This window comes from Denticeps clupeoides, chromosome 3 (assembly GCF_900700375.1).
Source record: "Denticeps clupeoides chromosome 3, fDenClu1.1, whole genome shotgun sequence".
In the NCBI taxonomy this organism is placed as follows: domain Eukaryota; kingdom Metazoa; phylum Chordata; class Actinopteri; order Clupeiformes; family Denticipitidae; genus Denticeps; species Denticeps clupeoides.
In genome coordinates this window covers 8,963,970-8,988,992 of record NC_041709.1, presented here as the reverse complement: position 1 = coordinate 8,988,992, position 25,023 = coordinate 8,963,970, and the positions used below count along the sequence as shown (strand labels likewise).

At 41.1% G+C, this 25,023-nt stretch overlaps 1 protein-coding gene across 3 annotated transcripts in view; it reads right to left on the bottom strand.

The window, feature by feature from the left end:
• Window positions 1-25,023, bottom strand: part of LOC114786117 (ras-specific guanine nucleotide-releasing factor RalGPS1) — an 83,763-nt gene that overhangs the window by 7,807 nt on the left and 50,933 nt on the right. For all 3 annotated transcript variants that reach the window (XM_028972967.1, XM_028972969.1, XM_028972968.1), the window contains exons 9-11: window positions 7,535-7,672; window positions 6,671-6,764; window positions 2,599-2,666 (exon numbers count right to left, since the gene is read on the bottom strand). In XM_028972967.1, the coding sequence (XP_028828800.1) occupies window positions 2,599-2,666; window positions 6,671-6,764; window positions 7,535-7,672 (300 nt within the window). The remainder of the gene's footprint in view (window positions 1-2,598; window positions 2,667-6,670; window positions 6,765-7,534; window positions 7,673-25,023) is intronic.

Sequence of the window (25,023 nt, the reverse complement as noted above, 5' to 3'; positions counted from 1 at the left end):
TCACTGGCGTCTTGTATTGAACTAATATTATTAAATGAAAACACCAGGACTCTAAGGAAGCTGCCACACAATCTTTATAAAGACGAGGGCCACCTCACCACTCTGGAAGGGCCCTGCGGTCCACGTCATTGGTTAGTTGCATGCAACTGGGCGGGCCAAGTTTTGCTTGTTTCTGGCCACCCCTTCTCTGGCATATTTCATCTCTGGAAAACACCACTGCCTGTTTGTCATTAGCAAACACACGTTGGTCTCTGAAAAATGGCCTTGTGTCAAACACGAGAGCCCAGCAGAGCCAACTCCTGATAGTTTCCCAGTGAGGTATTCGGAATAATGGAGCGTGTCTGCACGCCTGTGTCAAAAAGTCATAGGAACGCACCAACGTATGTTTTTGCGCTTGTTTTTACAAGATTTTTTTTTTACAGTCTGTGTTATGGATTCTTTTGCCAGAGGCTCAGTGTTTAATGCACGCTTGTGTTTGTTTTCTAACTTTAAGGACTTGTGTTCTGGGTTCCCTCATCTGTCATCCAGTGCTAGACCCAGTTGCATGGAGAGTCTGAGTAAAGCTAATCTCATCACTGTGACTCAGCCTCAAATCTGCCAGGTTTGGTTACAGTATCGTCCTGTACAGTCGAAACATGTTATATAACAGAGGAGGACCTCTGGGGTTTAGGAATATCCATGTGGTACCTGGTTAACTCTAACTGGGTGCTGGGCTCCATTATGGAGCTTGTGGTACGTACAGCAACACTTACCAACAAAGAATAAGTTCTTCTTAGCAGCGAAATTATGACGTTCAATAATGAACTGAGCCAGTATAAGGGGCTAATGTCTCTATCTCTTTTTTTTTTTACTTATAATCATTAGTCACAGGAAGAGTCTTCCTGGAGACACTCATGGATAAGTGTTTTACTCAAGGATACAATGGTAATAAGTGGGATTTGAACCTGTGACTTTGTGCTCGTCTGGTTCATAGGTGGGTGAGTATCCCACCAGGCTACTACCCCCCTCTATATAACATTATTATTATTAAATGTTCACAGTATGACATTTGAGCAGACCTGACAATGGCTGGTAGGAAAACTATTTTTGGGGAGGACATTACATTACGGTGCTTCTCAGTCCAGAACCCATAGGGCAATTACACAGAAAACAAGTTGTCTGAAACATTTCCTTTTGGCCCTGTAATGGGAATAAAATGTGCAGTAAAACGCAGTAGAAAGAGGCTGTGGTTGATGATAACCATGGCAACACTTGTTTCAAACAACACACACAACAGAGGCACTTTGAGAGATGGCTGGGGACTTGTTTTTTGGTTATTTTTGGACCACTATGAGCTTCTATTCTCAGGAGTACCATTCAGACTGATGGAGACATTAAGGCACATTAGACTAATGGTGATATCATTAATGAAAGTTAAGCTCAATCAGCACTTTGCGTGACTGCAACCTCTTTTGCCTAGTTGGATATGGTTTTACTAGAAACACGACCAAAATTAGTTGCACGATCCTTTCAAGTGCCGAGCAGCAGTGCCACCGTTGTAGCGCAAAGCCAAGGGTGAGTGAATGGAAAGTGTAAGTGATCTCTGTGCTTAACAGAGAGAAGGTTTCCTGTTTTAACTATGAGGCGAGGCCAGCTGATCCACAGTATAACCCTACTGCCATGCGTTAAGGGTGCAGGGCTCCAGGGTGCATATTACAATCAAAACGACCATTGGTTAAATATAATATTTTATTGGAGATAATTATAGATATTTATTTATTTATTTGGAATAAATAAAAAAATAAATGTTCACTGGCAAAGATCAATAACAAACCAATAAAAAGAAACAAAAACCCTGTCTGCAGGTAACTCAATCACTGAGCTTTGCCTGCTGACATCCACTCACACTCACAAATAGATCTGCGCTAATGGCTACTTAAGGTAATGAATTGCAGATGGGTCAAAGGTGGATAACGAATGGCTGTAATGGGCGTAGAGGAGAAGACGAGGCTATATGTGTTTTAAGACACGGTTAATCTAATCTACCTCCTACTAGCACTGATGTGAGGGTTTTTTCTTTTCAAGTTCACTCCAGAGCCAGAACACGTTTCTTCCCCTTACAAGTGTAATGATGCAAACAGAGCCTGTCTGTAATGGTCCTGTGGGACTGTCTTATTCCTGTCCAGCTGTCTGCTGGGATAGGTAGCTGGTGACTTCACATTGTTGTGGTGAAGCACTCAGAGTACGGGATCTACTGACCCTGTTGCCCCCAAAGGATGATGGGAGAGGAAGTTCTTTCAACTCAAGGGTCACCGGTGGGTAACAAATCCACCTTAAAGGACTCTGGGAAATATTCCACAGATTTAATGGGCTGCCTTGAGGGAACTTTTCTTTATGTAATGTTTTGTTCTCAATGGTCTGGTTTTGGACCACTCACATGTACAGAGGACCCAAAGGACCCAAAGTGGCTAAAGGAAAACAGAAGGTCAGAGTGTGGTTTAAAAAACAAAAACCAGAAAAAAAAACAAATATGAAATTTGAATAGACTATTAAAAAATGCACCCTACAACTGTGTACATTTATAAAAAAAAAAACAAAAAAAAAAAACACACAATATACCTGCCAGGTCTTCCTTAGAGGAAGCCATGCGTGGGGAGACATTCCCTGGCTCGATCTTCAGAGACAACCTGCAAAAAAAATACACCATTAGTAATCAAAGAAAGGATATTGCAAGTGATTGGTCTTTTATATTTACGGCATTTATCACACGCCCTTATCCAGAGAAACTTACAATCAGTAGTTAAAGGACAGTCCCCCCCTGGAGACACTCAGGGTTAAGTGTCTTGCTCAGGGATACAATGGTAGTAAGTGGAATTTGAACATGGGTCTTCTGGTTCATAGGCGAGTGTCTCATGCTACCACTAGAGTGAAAGCACTGCCAGCATTCAAGAGATTAGGAACTGAGAAGTGGTCTACAGAACCAAGCCTTTATTAGGGCAGTCTTGCTAATTGCCTACTTCTACATGTTGTCTATTCCATTTGAACAACAGCATGTGAAACTGATTGTCATTGTTGCTTCCTAAGTGGACAGTTTGATTTCACAGAAGTGTGATTGACTTGGAGCTACATTGAGTTGTTTAAGTGTTCCCTCTATTTTTGTTGAGCAGTGTATATTCATCAACCTTCTCCAACTTTGTCAATTGAAATGTCTCTTATCAAAGTACCTACTGGCCCTCGTTTGGAGATGTACAGAAAGTGAGGTGGCTTTGCTCTGAACACCCTCAAGACTATGGAGATGACAGTGAACTTCAGGAGACATCCCTCAACATTGCTCCCCCTCACCATACCAGACAGCCCGGTGTCTATTGTGGAGACCTTCAAGTTCCTGGGCACCACCATTTCCCAGGACCTGAAGTGGGAGACCAACATCTCATCCATCCTCAAAAAGACCCAGCAGAGGATTTACATCTTGGGGAAACTGGGGAAGTACAGTCTTCCACATGAGCTGCTGATCCAGTTCTACACTGCGGTCATTGAGTCTGTCCTGGCATTGAGTCTGTTCTGGTCCATCACCGCCTGGTATGGAGCGGCCACTAAAAGAGACTGCAGTGGACTGTACGGACAGCAGAAAGGATCACCGGTGCCCCCCTGCCCTCCATCCAGGACCTGTACCTCTCCAGATCCAGGAAAAGTGCAGGGAAAATCATCTCAGACCCTTCACACCCTGGTCACAGACTTTTTGACTTGCTGCCCTCTGGCAGACATTAAAGAAGCCTGCAGACCAGGACCAGCCATCACAGGAACAGCTTCTTCCCCCTCACCATCTCCCTCCTAAACAGCTGAAACTGCAAATCACCTTCAACATTGCACACTGTACTCTATGGTTTTTGCCTATTTATTCATAGACCTATGTATATTCGTACATATATTTATTTATACTCAGTAGATATAGTTATTTATAAACAGTACAAACAAATTCCACAACTTGTACACACACACACACACACACACATCCTTGCACATTGTTGTTGTTTTTTGCTGTTGTTTTTTCCTACACTGTACTTGAGAGACACCATCTACCGGAATCAAATTCCTTGTATGTGCTTGCACTTACTTGGCCAATAAATACGATTCTGATTCTGACTCTAGTTTGATGGAATGTGACATGGTTTAGTCACCAAGAGTCAGTTATTCCTGCAAAGTCCTTTTTAAAATGGCCAGAGGCAACAACTCCACTGAGAGCTGGAGCCTTCAATGCAAGTGTTTTAAAGTCAATGAAAAATTACTTTAATGGCATGTCAGTATGAATAAGACACCATACAACACACACACATACACACACACAGAGGACCTTTTATAGCCAATGGCTTAAACTATTGGCCATTGTAAAAAGTCATAAAAAAAAGCATTTCTCTAAAGAAAAAATAACAAAAATCTACATTTGATAACAGACTGGGCTCAGAGCTGGGACAACAATAAATGACATTTGGAAAATAAAAAGAAAAGAACCCAGCTGCAGTAAATCCAGACATTGTCTTCATGCATGCTCCTCTGAATTCATTACTGGTGCTGTTTTTCAGCCATGAGGCAGAACCAATTAATGAGATTATGTACCTGGCTAGGCCAGCAGTTTACTTACCGGAACACTAAATAAACCACAGAAAGCATTAAACATCCGTGGTGAACAGCTACTCAGTTCAACTGTGGAAAAACAGAGAGCTGACTGGATATTTTCCACTTTTGTACAAAAGATTATGATTCATGTCAAAGCAAGAATTTTACATTGAGGACGTTTGAGGTTATGAGGAGGAAGATTATGAGCATCTGTTTCTGGGGAGAAAGACAGACTGGTGGACACTGGATTTTTCATCTTGAGCAAAATAAATTATTGTGTCCCTCTTCATGCTAAAGGTTGAATTTAGAACAAAGGTAAAGACAATCATGGAGCCAGAGGTTAGAATCCCAGCCAGTGCCATCTTCATACAGACCAGTGGTTGAAGGGGTATAATAGCAGTGGGCTTCTAATAAAGCCCACCACTGAGGAGACTTCAGAACATCACAATGTGCAGGATCACCCGCGCTGCTCTGCCTACCCACGTCTCTCACACAATTTCTGTTGTGGCATGAGACAAAAGCTAAATGCCACTGCTTCAATTTGCACATCACTAAGAGTGACAAGAAATATTTTTTAAGGGTAGACTTGTGCGACTAACTCACTGTGGACACACGTGACAGCGTATTACTTGGTGCCATCAGGACCAGGTGAATTGTGTGGACAACCAGATCGGTTAATCCGCTGTGGCATCCCCAAATATGTGCAGCCAAATAAAGCTGATACTGGTGCATCTAAAATTAGAATACTGTGAAAAAGTTTGTTTTCAAAATTTCATTTAAAAAGGAAATGCTTAATCAATGCTACCAATGAAACACTTGTGTTTGAATATTGAAGGGTTTTAATGATATTGCATTAAAAACGACTGGATGGAGAAGATGCGAAAGGAAGTGCAAATGACAAAACAAGAAATACAAAAACTGTTGCTGCTTCAGCAAGTAGGAAAACATGTTTCACAGGATTAAAACCTCTCAGAGGCTGGAGTAAAATCCTCAAGAACATAATCGCATGAAGGCACAAGCAGGTTCTTCCTTCTAGCAGGGCAAATAATAAATTAAAGAATACTCAATTATTTCCACAAAACCGTGATGCCATTTGAGATTTATTAGTCCCCATAGAAAGCAATATTTCATTCTACCTCTATAGCTTATGGCAATTACCAAAGTTTACAGGCCAGCTTGGTGGTCATGCAGAGGCTGAAGTTGTTTAATATGGCAGAAGAATAGGGCTGTTCCCGTCATAGTATTTCTGTCACTGAACGAAATTTGGAGCTGAGAAAGTTGTGAGCATGTGCTTTTGATTTTCCCCACAAAACATCACACTTGACACACACATATAGAGCAGTGTGTTGGCCAACGCTAACAAATGCTGTCACTTGCAGGGGAGGAGATATTTTTATGGGCCATTACTTCTCCACCAACATATACATTGAGACTCGGCAATGTGGAGGGTTTTAATCACTGTCCTCTTCCATAAAACAGAAAACAAGACCATGTCTTTGATGTCTGAGAATTCTCCTGTTTAGTGATGACAACATTTGGTTACCACACACGGCTCACTTATACATCCACATCAAACCACTGTTGGAAGTTTAGACTGAAGCTGAATAGAGTTTAATAGCTTTTCACGTGGCACCAGAGAAGTGAACTACTGTTTGTATGTATTTAAGAAAAACGAAGAACCCGCTTTTAGAGAGTATTGAATAGGCTGGACAATAAAACTATGGTGAATCATTTACAGTATGCTGGTACTCACTATTGGTGTTTCAATGTTTCTGTTGAATGCTTAAAACTGTAAAGACCAAACAGAGGTTCCAAATTTGCACTATAAAAAAATGTATTAGATAGTTACAAAATATAATGAAGTGTGATTATTTTCTACAGTTAATATGATTACAATGTTGGAAAACAATGCTGCAATTTGTTATGTCCAATAGTACTGTGAGGAGTCTAAAAAAAAAAAAAAAAAAAGATTAAAGTGCCCATCATGCTCTTTCTACAGTCATGGTTACTCCCATTGGAAACCGTCTTTCTCAGACATACCACAGAGGCTCCAGGTGAAACATTTACTCAAACTTACTTGAAGTTGTCATCCTCTACAAACTTCTGAAGCTCTTCAATGTAGCGGACAGACATCAAGTACTTCTGCACGTGGGGGAGGGTTACAAGGTGATCTGTGATGGAGGAGGAGAAAAAAAAAGAGAGAGAAGGGAAAGTCTTAAAGAGTCCTTGGTCCCTGGTACCTCAAATGCACTTCCAGTCAACGGTGGGTTTTGTCTCAGTTTGAGGTGCACCTACAATTAAAGGCAATTAGCTGAGGATATGTCTGCGTAATCTCCATTCTTTCACTCCAGTTTTGGTCATTGTGGCCGTTGCATGTAGTGCCTCTTGGGTCTCTCGTGGTTTGGTTTGCTTGTGGGATTGTTCCACAGATGGGATAATGTGGTTTGTCTCCTGCATCCTGATGACTCCTCAACACAGCTTGACACTGGCATCGGCTAAGCCACAGCAAGGGATCGCTTCTTAAACAAATGGATGCAACGGTTGCGACACAAACAAGTGCTTAAGTTCATTACAGCAAGAAACCAATGTTTGCTTTCTGCTCCATTTTCTTTGGTTTTTGTAGTAATCTCTGGGTAGACATTAGAGGGGTAATGAACTTTCTGAACATTTTTGCAACACTTGAGGGTTTTGGGGATTTTTGCCTGCCTTTTGGCCATGCCGACTGAATGTTTTTTCACAGTGTGTGGAGCATAAGGAAACAGAACAGTGACTAGGAAGTGATTCAAACTCAGATATCATCAAATAACGTCCCAGAGAATAACATGATGAATGTTATTATATATTCCACAAAATGCAATGTCAATTCACAAAAAAAAAACACTTTGACTGCACACTCTTGTTACACTCTGATTTGCTTAAGAAGAGAAAAAGAAGGACTGACCATATTTGTAGGACATCTGGAGGTCAGAGATCACTCTCAAAAGATTGTTCATCTGATTGGTCCTCTGTTCAGTCTCTATGATGCTGTCAGAGGCAGGGTAGGCTGAGTCAATGTAGATCATATCCAGCAAGTAGATTCCTGTGTAGAAAGCAAAGGAAGACACTTTACTTGCATATTAAGAGAATAAGTCTATTGACATGAATCATTTTTTCCTATGGAGGAACTTTAAAATAATCAACATTATTTAAATGGACTTAAAAAAATGCAGGACAAATTTATATATTTTGAAAGAAAGGTATCAAGGTACACAAGTAAAACACACTGACAACCTCACAAGGGCCACAGGAAAATCATAAAAAAATGCTATCCATGAACCACCAATTGTTGTAATTGTTTAGTTTTAATTAATTATTTATTTTTTTAAAACAATCATATAAATCTCTAAATGTGTGTGAAGGGCTTCATGCAGAAATATGTATTCATTTTATTCAGGCTGACTAGGGTAGACGTTAACACTTTGACTCTTCAATCTAGTCCATAAAGATCTTTTAATTCACTTATATACATGGTAAACTAAAACAATGTTTGCCAATGAAACAATTAAACTCAGAAATCCTTGCACAGGAAGTCAGCTATGATCTATTGATATTAATTAATCCCAAAATACTCCCAAATACTTGAGCAATTTCTTGGACATTCGCATGCACTGGGTTGTAGACTTTATGCAGTCCACACCTTGGTATGACTAACTGTGAACAGGAAACAGCTGAACAGTAATGTGTAGAAGATAAAGATACCTAAAGGATCAACCCTTAAGGATCATAGCAATCAATGTTAGTTGTCAAAATGAATGCACACATGAAAGCAGAGCGCCAACAACTCCAAAGCACAATCTTCAGTGTATTATTGTGGTTCTAGAACAATTGACAACATACTTACTGTATATTCTACTAAATAATTGACTACATATATAACAATACCACTCATCAACCAATATATAGATGTACTTAATTTTGATCTTTATATTGAAAAATGTTTTTTCCTGCTGATCCTAAGCAACATTCCGTTTACATTGATTTAACCGTAAACAATTTCTTCCTCAACTAATAAATGCAAAATATCTCTCTCTCTCTGCTATATTTAAAGATGTGCAACAAGTATTTTGTTATGAAGAACTTATATGGAAAAAAAACACACACGCCTCAGTCAGACACACACTTCAACACTTAATTAAACTTTTATCAATTACTTCCCGGTCACCCTCCAAAGCCTCTGTTCTTCTGAAGGCAGTGTCTCTTCAAAAGTGGTAAAGATAGGACCTCTATAGGACATTTACATTTACAGCATTTATCAGACGCACTTATCCAGAGCGACTTACAATCAGTAGTTACAGGGACAGTCACCCTGGAGCAATTTAGGGTTAAGTGTCTTGCTCAGGGACACAATGGTAGTAAATGGGATTTGAACCTGGGTCTTCTGGTTCATAAGCGAGTGTCTAACCCACTAGGCCACTACCACCCTGTCCTAGGACAGATAGGACAGTAAAGAGCATGTGGGAGGGGTGATGTCTGGACATCAAGGTTTCCTGGATCATGCTGAAAAGCAGGGTCTGGCAGAAACGGTACGGCATTTGGACCTGTTTACTATAAAGGGACAAGCTGTCTAAACGGTTCCCTGGGCCTGCTACTTGCCAAAATGTCAGAGTGCTAAAACCAGCCTTGAGCCTGTATGAACTATTTTAGACTATTTTTGAATGTGTAGCACTAAGCACTAATCAAATCTGTCCTCAGGATTTACATTTCCGCCTTGATTATCTATTCATTTTATAAAGCCTTTGACCTTAGATACATAGATATGTGCTTAAAAAGTGCCCTCAGTTTGGTCTTTATGATACCAGCTTCTTCAGACAATCTTGGACTGAACAGCATCATTTAGCATTCCTTGACGTGTCAGGTCAGGTCAGATCAAGCTCTGGATTTGGATTTGCAGAGCCTTGATGTAGTTTAATATTTCCTGATATTATTAACATGCAGTACAGAACATATTATGAGTGTATGACATTGTGTGTGAGAATACAAAACGGTGTTCCATGATCCATCAGAGGGACTGATCAGTATGCATCATGATGGAAAACTGTACAATAAGACAAATTGGCTTGAGCATCAGCCAAACTGGATCTGGATGAGAGGAAGTCATTCCAGTTACACGCGTTCACTAGAATAATGATAAAAGACAGTGATATATAGCCCAGACTCAGCCTATGACGTCTTGTTCTCAAAGTTAAATGTGAAGATTACCTACTATATAGGTAATCAGGTCCTGATTACCTATATAGTATTGGCAAATGAAAGAGTGCCGTGCTATACATTGAGCTCTTTACAGCTCCATAAATGAGAGCCTTTCCCTGGACATTTTTATTTTACGTTGCATATGGAGCCAATTTCCATTGGAACAGAGCACGATGCCCTCAACCATATTCACCAACTCTAAGCTGAAACCTTATCCAGGTTCTGCAGCACACACACACACACACACACACACTGATCCTGAGGAAACTAACGTGGAGGGGAATGTGTCAAGATATCTGATGCAGTTCAAAGATAAAACGCATAAAGCAAAGATAAATGGAATTGTGCAGTTATGCGTAATTTAGTATCAAAGTGAGTTAGCATCCATCTTTTTGACACAGTCCGCACTGTGGTCTGCAGTGAGGCAGACGTTATTCACTCCTGCCACTCACTCACTCACTCACTCACTCACTCCAAAGCCTCATCCGAAGCAATCAGTCACCCGCTGTGACCATTTACCATGAACTACTGAGGGGAAATTTAACAGGACGTTAAAAGTAATGCTTTTCCTCATTAATGTATTAACCACATGACACACAGACACAAAGAAGATTCAGAGAATACATGGTGAGTGCAATGCCATGGCGTCCGGGAGAAAAGGCAGCCATGTCACTCAGGGTGAGCCATTAATAATCAGTACAGAGTAGTACTAATGACCAAAGATGAGTGTGAATCCCAGTTCTTATAGCAGCTTTCTGAAAAATCTTAATTTTTTCGACTGGTAGCTTTGAACTCCCAAATGTGTATTATTTACATAAGACATGACCCTAAATAAAAAAACTTGCTATTCATGTACCTGTATTCAATTTACACAACGCTACAATATTTCTATGCATCAGTATTTTATTACATTTCATACAGCTTGTAATCCAGAACAGGCCTAGGGCATCTGCCAACAACAATTCTGACCGAGCGCAGTGATCTCAGCTCCGAGTCCGAGCACACGCTTCCCTCCAAATGCTCAGGCCAGCTGAGCACAGAAACAGATGAGTTATTGCATCAGACGGTGGTCTAAAGTGTTTAATATTCGAACACCTCTGGCTGACCTGCATGACTCGCAAACACCCCACAGATGCATCAGTCATGGTGCCATTTGCACACATATCACTGCGATGGAAAATGACCAGTCATCTGCACAATCCCTGGGATTACCCCCTTATCTGATTGGTCAGGGTCCTGAGAATGAGACAAGCGCGTGAGCTCTTATGGGAAGATGAGAACTGGACACAGTCTGTCGTAGGCATGCTCTTTATCCTCCTTTATCAACAACACAATACATGGTCTTCTTTCAGCATAGAACAGTCAGTCCATAATAAACCATGGCAGCCGTTGAATTTCACCACCAACATGAGCTACTGATCAGTGCAATCAGTACAACAAAATCTCACCTAAGATTTGAGAAGCACTGTTCTGGATTTAACCCTCCTTTTTCATCCGGTTTTGAATGTTGAACAGGTCCTGGGCATTATTTTTTATGATATCATTTAATATTTTCCAGACCCCTACCCCCCCAGCATTTGTACATAGTATAACTTAAATTAACAAACTGAATCAAAGTTTAAGTAATTTAATTTTTTTTTTACTTAAGTGGTGACTCGAGGTCTCACAATAAATAATCACAATCAACAAATCTTTTTAATTGAATGTGCTATATTTAAACAGACACCGATTTTATGGCTTAATAAGTATATGGTCTAATGGCATGTTAATAATATGGTGAATAGTTTCACCCCCCTAGTGTGAGGAAAAATCTGCCACTCTGTGGGTCAGGACACAGTTAGAAAATGCCTAAGCACTTAAACACTGCAGGGAAAGCACGGAATACAGACCCTCAGCACGGACCATATGTCATCCACTGTTTACAGCCACGCATAAAGTCTGGAGTCGCTCAGCAGGTGGACCTGACCACAATTTGCTCCCCCAGAGTCCGCAACATAGCTGCAAGTTAAACATCTGGAAGCACAGCAGGGGGATTTACTGTGAAGAGGACTGGGCACTGACCAAAAGTTTTATTGCCTTTTACAGTTTACCTGCAAGGTATTTACCTTGAATGGAAAGACTATAAATAATACTAATATAGACTTACTATGCCAGTTTCAGGGTGAATTACATTTGTGAACATTGTGAATAACGTGGCGCACTGCTGAGGTGCTGCTGTTTTTGTGGAGGCATGGCTAACCATCCATTAAACACTTTGCCATAATGTGTGCATATTAATATTAAAGATGCCTTGCCTCCACATTTGCACATTTTTGGCACTTACACAATAATCCGAGACAAGAATGATGCTCAGAAATAACCGATCAATAATTCAACCATCATCACACAAACTCCTACATGCGGGAAGACGCCATGCGCAGACATGCCAGGTTGGCTGGAGACAGATAGTGAGTGAGAGACTGGAGCACTGATAACCCCCCTGGGGTGTTGGGGAGCCGGGCAGAATAGAGGCAGTGGCAGCGTGGTGGGGAGAACGGGACCAGGTGATTGGTGAATGCAGCCAAATGGGCAGTGCGCGGGCAGACGGCGCCCGCCTGGTGTACACGGGGAGAGTGAGTTCAGAAGGAATACGTCTGAGGTGGCGTCCAGCAGAGTAAAACAAACTTCGGTCCTCTTCATGGTACTTCGCGGCACATCGCCAGTCGCAAGGCCGCATGTGCCCCCACTGCGGGCAGGGCAAGAGCATCTGGCTGCAGCCAGAGTGACGTGTGGAGCTCCAGAGAAGGCCAGATACAGTTAATTACATTGCGTGTGATAAACATAGTACACATAGTATAGTGAATACAATATGCTACACATAGTACACATAGTATAGTGAATACTATATGCTACACATAGTACACATAGTATAGTGAATACTGAAAAATACTAAAATACTAAAATCATTCAGCCTAAGTCCCAGAGCAAGTCTGTCAAGTCTACATTGATCCTGAATCTGTAATTAGTCTGGTTAACAGCATAAGATAAATATTAAGAGGTCATTTCTGTCTTTTTGTATAGAGTGTTCCTTGTTCCCTCCCTAAACCTCCGGAGTTTCAAATTCCGGTCACTGACTGATGTAATGGCTTTATTAGGCAAGCGGATCCTTGAAAAGCTTCTAGCCCACATGCTCAAGGCTGGGTGGAACGGATCCCACAGTAGAAGGTACGAAGCACGACCCAGTGCGCAGTTCCAGCAGTGGCTCTGATGAACATGAAGGAAATGCAACTTCTTCGTAACTCCACAAGGAAGATGAGGATTAGGATAGGCTTTCGCTGATCCAACAGGGATGAGTGATGAGCGAGGAGAATGTCGGGAGCCAGATGAAAGCCTGTGGCAGACGCTCAGTGTTTTGGGGTAGAAGGATGTGATGTTGTGGTCCGAACAAGTTCTGTCGGTCCAACTTTAAGGTTTTGTTATAGCTGGCAGAGTCAAGACAGAGCAACTACTAGAGTAAAAACAACTAATGGAATTTATATAAATGGTTCCTCAAACCACTACAATGTATTTATATAAGGACAAAACTACAGAAAAGTGCAGACACACACAGACACACAAATAAAACAATTATATGATAAAGACCAACAATTAGCATTGTTGTGGTTTGAGGAAACCTTAATTTTAATAAAAGTGGGCATATAAAATATATGAAATATAAGATAAGATCAACCTTTATTAGTCCCACAAGTAGGAAAATGCATATGGGCATATAAAACACCCTAACAAATGCTGAGGTGCTTTTCCTGTCTTGTGGACATATTTCTTCTGAAGTGCTTATTTAAAAGCCACACCATAAATGTCTCACTACAATGTCCCTTTGTAATTTAGTATGGTGATGTTTTCTGTTCTTGCATGTCTTAAAATAAATCTCTGAGAATGTGAAAATGCAGTGTGTGAGTTTATATAGGTTTTTCCCCTTTGCTTGTTTTTTTTTTTTTGCCATATAGCAAGTGTTTATTTATATGTTGAATAAATTTATGGCCTTGCTCCTAGACAAAAGCAAATCAATTAATGCATCTAATTATGTAATAATAATAATTATACAATTTGGTTAGACTGTGTGATAAGATTAGCTGTCATCAGACTCCAGACTGCTTTTCCCTGTGACCAGTACCGAATGATCTGATTCGGTCCTGTGGTTTTTCGGATCTGTGCTGAGCCAGGAACATAGTTTTTAGCAAACTCGTCTCCCCTTAGTTGGGACATGCTTAACCTAGGGTAGCATTGGCATGATCAAAGAGTCAGAGGGAATGGAAACACACAGGGAATGAAAAGCAGGGAAAGCAGCCTTATGCTGGAGCTGACACAAGAGGACAAGCGGTACTGACTGAGTAGATTTTATAGCTAACATGAGATACGGCACCAGACACCCCTAACAGCCTCCCCAAAGCCCCTATACAACCCCCACTGTGCTCAGCACGAACATGAATTACGGATTTGCTTGTAATTTACTTACAGTGGATGATCCAAGAACTTGCTTTAAGGAATGCAAATGTACACAACTCGAGGATGGAAAAATAATGAATTAATACAGAGTAAGGGAAATAAAAGCTAATCCAAAGTTCTACAGAAATGGACAAATAGAAAGGAATCTGCCACTTAAACAGATGTGAAGCATACATATCCTTCTTAATTTCCTTCAGGAATTAACTTGTTTTGTGGATTCCGGTAACATCTGTGTCATGGTCATTCAGAGTGCTAAGAGCTATGAGTCAGTGTTCAGCTATTAACAAATCATCAGCAGTACTTCTGACTGAGACCTTATGGATATGAAAATGAGATTTCTCTCTCTCTCTCTTTGTTGATAGATGAAATATAACTACAAGAACATACTGCAGTGGCATAAATATATTCCAATATAAGATGAAAATATAAGATTTCTGGCAAACTGCTCACTATACACTAAGAAGATATTTAGCATTTAAGTAGAGCTATATATATATATATATATATGGTATCGTGATATATATTTAGGCCTTATCATATAGTCCTAGGTCTGACTTTGGAACGAGAAGATGCTCGTTAAGCCATCAGAGCTGACAGTGCAATATAAGTAAATGAGAGGAGATGCTGGATTTCACTCTCAGCAGATAATCAGGTAGACCATGACCATTCAGCATGCAAGCCTCCTATCTGGTTTCCTCGTCCTGTTGGTCAGGACAAAGTGGTGTAACAAGGAGGAAACATGCTTGTATCGGAGGAGAACATGATCAGGCCTCTGGTTGCCAAGATGCTGTAAATCCCCCCGCAATAAACACGTTCTTTCCAGGTTCTGACTGGTTTGCATGTTCGTGGTGACTGGACCCAAATTTGTCTGGAAGTCTAAGCAGACAATACCAGGTTCCCCAAAGGGCTGTTCAAGACCTTAGGTGACTCTAAATACCATTCCAGACTCCAGTCTAACTTCAGCTGTATTTCTAAGGACTGTAGCAAGCACAGGTTAAACCTCAAGGCAATTTAAAGGAGAACTATTAAGTCACAGTTTTTCAGTCAGCCAGTAATTGTGGTTTTCACATTGTGCTTGTCTGACAGGATGCAATTGCCATCCAGGCATCTGGTGAGCGGAGGAAACCAGCAGGAGTCACACATGAGCCTACATCCCAACAGTGGAAAGTGATGTCTACTGTCTGGTTTATAACAAGTTTTTTTCCCAGGCAAATGGATTAAATAAATACATAAGTTCACCACATACTACCAAACTAGACAGATCAGATTGGCAAATGTCCCTTACACGTTACAGGGCCAATAAGCACATACCTGACAATACTGTAAAGCTCACCTTTGACAGAGAGATGATTAAAATTAAGTGAAATGTGCAAGTTTGAAAACAACATGCAGCATTAGAGAGAGGAAAAAAATTTTGAACATTTGTAAAGAGACACTAGGATAAAAATTATTTGGCAGATTATTTTATTACAATCAGTCAGTCAGACATCCCTTACTCCTTACTCCATTGTGGCCAGAGGGTGGTAGTAGTCTAGTGGATAATACACTTGCCTATGAACCAGACGACCCAGGTTCAAATCCCACTTACTACCATTGTGTCCCTGAGTAAGACACTGAACCCTAAATTGCTCCAGGGGGACTGTCCAGTAACTACTGATTGTAAGTTGCTTTGGATAAGGGCGTCTGATAAATGCCGTAAATGTAAATGTAATCTCCCAAGCATTTCCGGGACCTTCCATACAGTTGGATGTGCCCAAAAGAAATGCAACAGCAACTTTATGACATGCCCACCTCACCTGACTCTCATAGTCATCCTGTGATGATGGTTGTTGCGATCCATCATCTGGTTCCTCACAGTTCATCATTATAGGTGAAGATAGGGACATTAATTGGCTGGTAGACAGACAGCCTTGATTTTACATTTAGCTCCCTCTTCACCACTAAAACCACTTCAGTGCACATCGAAGGTTATGGTCAATTGCAGCCATGAGGACAACATCCTCACCTGAGATGTCATCTCCAGGTGCCCAACCAGACTCCCTTCCATTTCGTGGCTTTTAGGATACATTAATGTGTGTCAGTCACTAAAGCAATATGCTGTCAGATGTTAAAAATGAGTAAGCACCATGTATATTTGACTGAAAATACCCAGTTATAATATTCAAATATGAAGTAATAAGAATGGCAAAAATGTAAACAAAAATGTGAACACTCATCCCCTCTCAGACAGTCTAGATTCAAGGTTTTGAATTTTTTCCACATAGATTTTGCAGTAGAACATGCAGTGAAATGCATCCATTGGAAATGCAACCATTTGTCAACATGTCAAGATGTACAGGTGGTCTTGTAAGCCTATCAGCACCATTTAGAACTACAGCTTCCTGAACATACCCAAGGAGACTCTAAATGAACACAGCTTTCGAGCATCGCACTGCGTCGGCCTCCCTGTGGCGCAATCCCAGCTGACAGCTGGGCTGGTTTATGACACAAAGCAGCGCAGCTCGGGGGAAGGTATCAAATCACACACAGACAGACACACAACACAATGGGATTTTAATTAGCGAGTCTGCTACTTGCATTGAGTGCAATAAAAATACTGAGACATGTAAAGAGGCAAAGCAAATTATATCGGGGTGGGAGTCACAACACAAAAAACCTGACTGACAGACAGACAACAAAGGTCAGAGCAGAGAACTGAGGGACACATTTGTTAATGTGTCTGGCGTCTGATTATGAATACTGGAATCCTTTCTACTCATATGCAAGAGTGCACAGTAAATCATATGAAAATCATACTCATTTCACATTTGCATTTTCATCCTGACGCTTAGACTGAATGAAGAACTATGATTTTTCTATTCTATTCAGCAGCATCTGTAACATTAAAATACACATTATTAATGGTTGGGTAAGATCGTCTGTGAAAATGACCCAAAAAAATATTTATTCGTTCTAAAAAGTAATTCGTTGAAGTCAAAAGACTCACAGCCAGAACATTACACACAGAGAACACCGTGGCAGTGGGGTCTGCACCAACAGTGATCAGGCAGAGCAGACAGGTGAGCTGAATGATGGGAAACATAGCAGCTTGGCTGTTAGCTGAGGAACACTGGGGTGCCATCACATCCAAATCCTATTAAGATAAGGACATCGGGACAGCCAATGCTGCCTTTCGTACCAGGAACCAGGAAGCTGCCAAAACTCATACAGGGATGGAAACTCAAGATGGAAATGGTCCAGAAGTGCAGAGTTGTTTAAGGTCAGCTCGCCCAATTGACTTTATGTGCATTAGAAAGATGCTGATAGGGTAATAGCAGGATTTGTGTACTGGTTTAAACCCAGTTGAAATTCCACAAGGGACATAATGGTGAGACTGTTTGGGCTCCAGCCTTGTAATGAGTTTACATCATGGATGGATTGTTTTCTCACCATTAAGGAAGGGTTGATTAGGGGATACCGGTGTTTCCACCAGCAGTTAGCAGAAAATAACCATGTTCATTTCAGAGCGAGACCCTCCCTGATTCTGTGCTGGATTACAGTGAACATTTTGCTGCTGTTTTCCAAGTAACACAATCCTTCTGTCCTCCCCACCTTTTCGATAGATTTTAATGGACAATTTTAACTCTACATGCCAAGCCTCAGGGCAAGGGAGCCTGGTGCTCCATAGGAAGGCTAATAAAACAATTCCATGATAAACAGACACAGTGCTTTCCAGACCCCACAGAGCTCTGAAAATGTGGCAGGTCAATGATGTCAGGGAGCCATGAAAGTGTGTGCAATTACCTCACAACCTTTGATTTTAAATAATAAAATAAATAAATAAGCAGGTGAGGGGAAAAAAAATCATAAAACATGTTTAAGTGTATGTACATCACATGTGTCTGGAAGAGTGGAAAAAAAAATCCCTTAAACTTGCATTTTCTGTCTTGCAATAAAGTGCAATAAAAGCTCCAGGCGCAGCAGAATTTTGTCTCGTCGTCTAGAGTACAAGCCAATGCAGGAAATATTCCGAACTACAATGCAACATGATGAGCAGTGAATGTGAAACAGGAACAGACACATTTTGCAAACTGAAGATGGTTATAAATAGAGAAAAAAACCATGAAGGACACATGTACACATCCTTGAAATTCCTCCCGATGAAGGCTGCATTTCTCGACTGTGTGTGAAGGAGTCTTGACACTGGGACAGCCTTGATGATGCTGCATCTGAGAAATGCAGCTTGCCCAGGCCCTGAGCTCTGCAGGATTCCTGAGTTATCCATTGCATGTAATACTTGGCCTTAGCAAAGGACATTTCAACATTTTGGTGCATTTCATTTGTGATTACTATTTGGATGGGGGGACAAACATTTATGAATAAAACAAACATTTATGTATAAGAAACCTTTTCTAAGGCAGTGATATAATTCCAGCATTGCAGAAAATAATTATTGCTTTCCTTTTAATAGTTAACCAAAACCTAAATGCATTATAATGTTAACCATGTGGCACGTCCTACATATTTTTCATTCCTCGCTACCATGTTAATTCCGTCAGAAACATAAAACAGAACGTGCAGCAAAAACTTTCTGCACAAGGTGCATGGCACTAATTCTGTACGAATGACGTCAATCCACTGCTTTTATCACTGAACATGGTCATACAGAGGACCAAAAAGGCGGGGCAGTCCAGTCGAACTCTGGAGAGATTACGAGACGTCAGGTGAACCCCCCCCAGCCCAGCTGCCTACAGCTGCACACCTGTAAATCGCCGTGGAGGCCTGCGGCTCTGGCAGGCTGCAAATCCAGGCTATCATGTTGTCAATAAAAGTCACAGACTGTGGGAAGACCATAGCATGACTACATGGAAACGGTCCAGACAACATTGTCTGCTGGGAAAATGCACCAAAACTGTGAATGAAGGGAGGAGCTTAAGGCCCAACTGGGGGAATTATGAGACCCTATACGATGGTGAGTCAGACTGGCCAGTTGAGACTACACAAGGCTCTCGTACCTCCACATACCACCCAGTGCTTTTAAAGGCCGTACAGATGACAGGCAACTGGCACACGACTGACTGTGTAAAAGGTGTCAACTGCAGTAAAACATGAGCAAATGACTGTCAGGAGGAGGTGCATTTTAAAGCAACTCCATCCTCTGAACAGATTTTGAGATTTTGGTGATGACACGGGATGCGCACGGGTCTTGTCCAACACTGCAGGTAGTTCCCTGTCACATTCAATCACTGTTCAGATTTAACAGGCCTGACATCATATACCAAAACAATCTACACTACCATAGTAACATAATGAATGAGCTGCCAGCTCAGCACTATAATAGCCAATTTCATGGTGATAACATTAAAAAACTAAGTTTTGAGAAGTGCCGGTTACCAAGCAACCAGTGTCTGCTTTAGTTGTAGCTTGCTTTATTTCAATCCAATGTTTGATTCAGTACATTTATGTTTCTTGGTGATATTCCCCTCACACACATAACAGGGTTACAGTTCCCCTGGTATGTTACAGATGTGTTAAATGTCAGGGATGTGTTCAATGTCCAGGCATTCTCAGGAGAGGGCCAGTCAGCTGAGTGGTACTGTTTTGGGGTTTTTAGGTATGTGGGAGGGAACCAAAACCGAGATGACATTTTGCAACCAAATGGCAATGAGCTCTGATTTTATTTTGTGAAAATGCTAGAGGCTGGGATTAGTTAAGTGAAGGCAATGTGCAGTTCTTTATCACCTACAAGTGAGATGTAGGGATGAAACGATTTTTTCGACACTATTTATAACTTTACCTCCCGCAGACCACCTTCGTGGTCTTGCGGTAAGATGACACAGTTGAATTAATTCGCTATAATCAACCTCTCCTCCAACCTCTCTTCTGGGGCAGTGGTGGCCTAGTGGTTAAGGAAGAGGCCCTGTAATCAGAAGGTTGCCGGTTCGAATCCTGATCCGCCAAGGCACCGTCCCCACACACTGCTCCCCGGGCGCCTGTCATGGCTGCCCACTGCTCACTCAGGGTGATGGATTAAATGCAGAGGACAAATTTCACTGTGTGCATCGTGTGCTGTGCTGCTGTGTATCACATGTGACAATCACTTCACTTTACCTTTATCTTGGTTTGTGAGCCTGGCTATGCTTTTGTTTAGTTTGAGGAGAAATTAGTTATATCAAGATGCTCTTTGTCTAGCACGGGCTGCATGAACAGGCAACACACACAGTGATAAACACATACACATGTTCTGCGCGCTTCTCTCCAGAGCGCGATGCACATGCTACGGTCTTGCCTGCATGCTCTTATTTGCAGGAGACTTGGGATGTCTGCAATACAGCACTCTTGTGAGACAGTTAGAAGAATGGCAGCCACAAATCAGGCATCATTGCATATTAAACACTCTTGGACCATGTCACCCCAGAAAAGGCAAAGAAGAAAAAAAACTTGTTTGCAACATTAAAATGGTGAGAAAAAAAAAGTTAAGATGTTCTTCACATCGCCAGCAATATCCATAAAGGGTCACCTGAGATATTAGAAGGAAAATGAAGGGTGTTTTCCACACTTCTGTCCAACATGGCATGGTCTTTTCTGTGCATTCCAGCAACATCTACACCATCAGAGCAAATAGTCTCTGCAGCAAGGAATACCTGCTCTCAGAATAGAGCAAGCCAGACCCAAGACCATATTGAAATGCTGACATTCCTTAGTATGAATAAACTGTGATTTCTGCTGCTAATCTGCCTGTCCTGGGCAAAAACAATTAAAATATGTGTTTGAATGAAGTCTTTCGTGAAGTCTTTAGAATTGAAAAAACCTTATGTACAAAGCCTTTTTTTTTAAATTGACAATTGGTGTAATATAATTGGATTATAATATACAATTTAAAATCCAATTGGTCAATTATTCATCGATTATAGGTGATATTCGACTACCAAAATAGTTATTAGTTGCAGCCCTAGCAAGGAGACAGACATTTGAAACAAGAGATATGTTTCTGTAAGGCGACATACAGCACAGTTCATCTCAACTTTTCATACTGTTCAAAGTTAAAAAGGTATGGCAGCACATTGCATTTAACTCATTTATCAGCACAACATTGGAAAAAAAAATAGGTTAGCTAACTGGAGGCAGAACTATAAAAAAAACAATGTCAAATAACTTTTAAAGGCAATTGTAATGTCAGAAAAATCAGATAAGAATTTGACCTTTTTTCAAATGTGACTCTTTCCAATAAACAGAAAATCTGTTGCTGGTAACTATAAGCCAAACCACTCCTAGCAAATGCAATTACACTAAAGCCCCATTTGCCTTCCAAAGAACAAATGGAATACTATTACTTGGGGCAATTTGTCTGATGTTTATGACTCTTCTGATTTGCACATCTAAACATTCTCAGAATTAAATAGTACATATTTACTTTTTTCCACATTACTCTCTGGAAAAAAGCATTATTCATCTCTGTTCAGGATTCATTTAGAGGAATCACAGCTGCCAGTGTTTAAAGAGCTGCTCAACTCAATCTTGAACTGAACACTTGATTGTGAACAATAGACCATCAATACGCCTTATGAGCACCATACAAGAGGTAATGTTTCATCCGCATATCTCATGTGTAGAGGGTTTCAGGGTTTACACATAGTTGGTTTAGTCAGGATTGCCCAGCAAGTGCTGTTGAGATTTGATGGCTGTCCACACATGGTAATTCCATTAAGTGCCTGCAGAGAGGGAGCAAGCTGGAAATGGGCCGAGATAGGGAATACCCTACACAGAATGGAACCCTTCCAGAACTGAGACCTTGTGGTCAAATGGTAAGAAAAGTTGTGGCAGCAACACCCATGATGCACCTGTTCAACCAGGATTTGAGATGAGTCAGGCTCATTCAGATCATATTTCATTCACATCCTGGCTGGGAACTGAAAGAGCCTGCTCTTTTTTATACTAGGTAAGGGCATAATGGGGTGAAATAATACCAGTATGCAGACAAATACAAAAAGTGAAAATAAATGACTGAACATTTCAAACTGCTCAAACTCAAAAATACATACAGCTATAGAGTTGTTGAACAACATAATATTGAATAATATAGATATTATTACTTTCATAAATGTACTTTTCCATCTATTAGGAGACTAAATTCTACCCTTTTTAGAAACTATATTGGTGTGGTGCTTTAAATCATGGGAAAGCTTTTTGTTCAACCTTCATGTGCACTACAAAATGCTAGTGGATTTTTACGCAGCAGGAAACTGAGATGATACAGGCTGTTGCTTTACAGGCCTCTCCGATCAAAGGCAGCTCTTAGAGGGTCCTATTGCTAAAATAAAGACTCAGGCACCCCGCAGTCTTAAAGACATTCTCGCCAACAGACGTCTTTCGTTCAGTACTTCTCTGTATTGAGAACGGCGGTGACAGGCCAGCCTCATAGTTTATTTAATGCTGCTGACCTCATAAACTACAGTTCAGGGGACAACGCTTATACACAGTGGCTAACTAAACATTCTGAAAGAGGTCCTTTTAAATCACTCCTGTCCATCACCTTATGGTTTCCATCATAGATGAAAAACATCTACATAGACCCATACACAATCGCTTCACACACAAATGAAAAAAATCTGCTGATTACTTCTAATACAATTCCCTGTAAATATTTGGTCAGTAGAATCTAAAACCATACAATTTGCTTGTCTGATGTGACCACTGTAAATAGTTCAAAGGGTTAATTTAGCATCTTATTATATAGAAAATAATAAGATTTTAAATGTACAGAAATACAAATGCACAAGAAACACAATTACACCAATAGCATTGTTATTATTGTTGTTAGAAAATACCATTGTTAGAATTAAGAGATTCCTACAGCATACATTATTTGATTGTTAACAACAATCTGTTTCTGATTGAGCAAAGGTTTGGACAAAAGCCTTTGGTTACCATTCCTGTCAAAATCCTCTGAGCAATTGCCGATCTAGAGCCAGCTCTTTTTTTTGCTAAAATACAAATTTCATTATTCTGGTGCTGTTCTGATGTTCTGATTCACTTTTGGACCACCTAAGACCAGCTCACTTAACAGCTAGAAGACGATTTCTCAGCCAACAATGCCTCAGAGATGTTATCACATCAAAGTCAAGGTTCAAAAATAGCTTTATTAGGGGGAAAAAGTGTGGCAACAGAAGAGGGCTGTTTTATTAACTGACCCACGTGTACCTCCTGATTTCAGCCAAAGCTTGGAAAGATAGCTGACAGGGCTTTTCTGGGGACACGTGGCTCCATCTGTCCATGTGTGTTACTTTGCCACACTCCAAGGTGGGAAGCATGAGTGTGGGGGCACCGGTCTGCTTATCAGGCTACACAACAGTACAATTCATACACGTACAGATATACTTTCTTTGTATTTTGACTCTTGGCTTTTATAATCATTCTCTATGACAGGCTTTGGGGAAAAAATATATAACAAAACATTTAAAATATTTTCTCTATTTATATCATAGCCATTAATCTGTGAAGGGTTCCATATAGAAGTATTTATTTATTACTGTTAAGCACCACAAACGGATGTTATCAGGTTAACATTTGCCTTCGATCTGAGGGCAACAGGTGAGCCAGGTGTGTGTCCTCAATCATTCTGTCGAACACCGCAGGGTGCCACTTTCCATTCAACCCTCATTCTGACCTCTGACCCTCAATTTGACCTCTGACCTCTCACTAAGCCACTTAAATGCCTCACCTCCCAGTGCTCTGCACCAGAATGCATAGTTGTGTGCTTAGCATGTGTGTGTGTACTGTGTTAATGTGCCTAAGTGGAATTGGGTGAAACAGCATTGTGTTACACCCCGCCGCAGCTCAGGGCTTTTTCCAGGCCGATGTGCCCGGGCTTAGCTGATTTCCACTCCACCATTTGCCTGCCAGTCACATGGGCCTCTCTCATGGCCAACACTGGGAAATAATCCAGGGCTGGGCAGTGATTCCCTGTGGAGGGATGCAAGAATGCAGGATTGCGAGAATAGCCTATGGATGCTGACCAGAAAGTTCGTCCGCAAGTCATGCAGGATGACTCTGCAATGTAGAAATGTAATCAGCGTAAAAAGTAGGATGTATGAATTTACCTGCATCTCTGCTTGTGAATGTCTGCATGCATCAGGGCAGCAGAGCGAGTGGATGGGGGAGTCACAGCGCTGTAGCGCGCTCAGACCTGCCCCGTCAGTACTCCTCCACCATCATCCATCTCATTAACGTAAAACCACTATCATGATACCAATATGGTGGAGGAAGGTTCAAGATCCTTCTCTACACTCTTTACGGCTCCAGAACAACACCAACAACTATTGCCACATTTAAGCGGGTAAGATGCTGCCCAGAATAATTTGGACCACCATTAGGAAGCAAGAAAAAAAAAACAACAAAAAAACAACTAGAAGCACATGTTGACCAATGTTATGCTGCCAGTGAGTCTAAAACAAAAGGTGGAAATATGCCAAATTATTATGACGTAGTGGGGAATTACGGGATGCGAGCCAGGGTCAATACACTACCTCGTAAACAGGATGGGGCTGAGGAGACTACACAGAAGAGCTCCGGCAGAAAGTGCAGCGCTGTACGGTGGCTACAGGACGGAGACAAGTTGCTCCTCAGGGCTCAGAAAACAACACTGTGTAACGAGAGAAGCGAACGTGAGGCCAACTGGAAACACTGGTATAAACAGTGGTATTAAAAGCGGGTTTTCGTACCTTAAAACTACTCAGA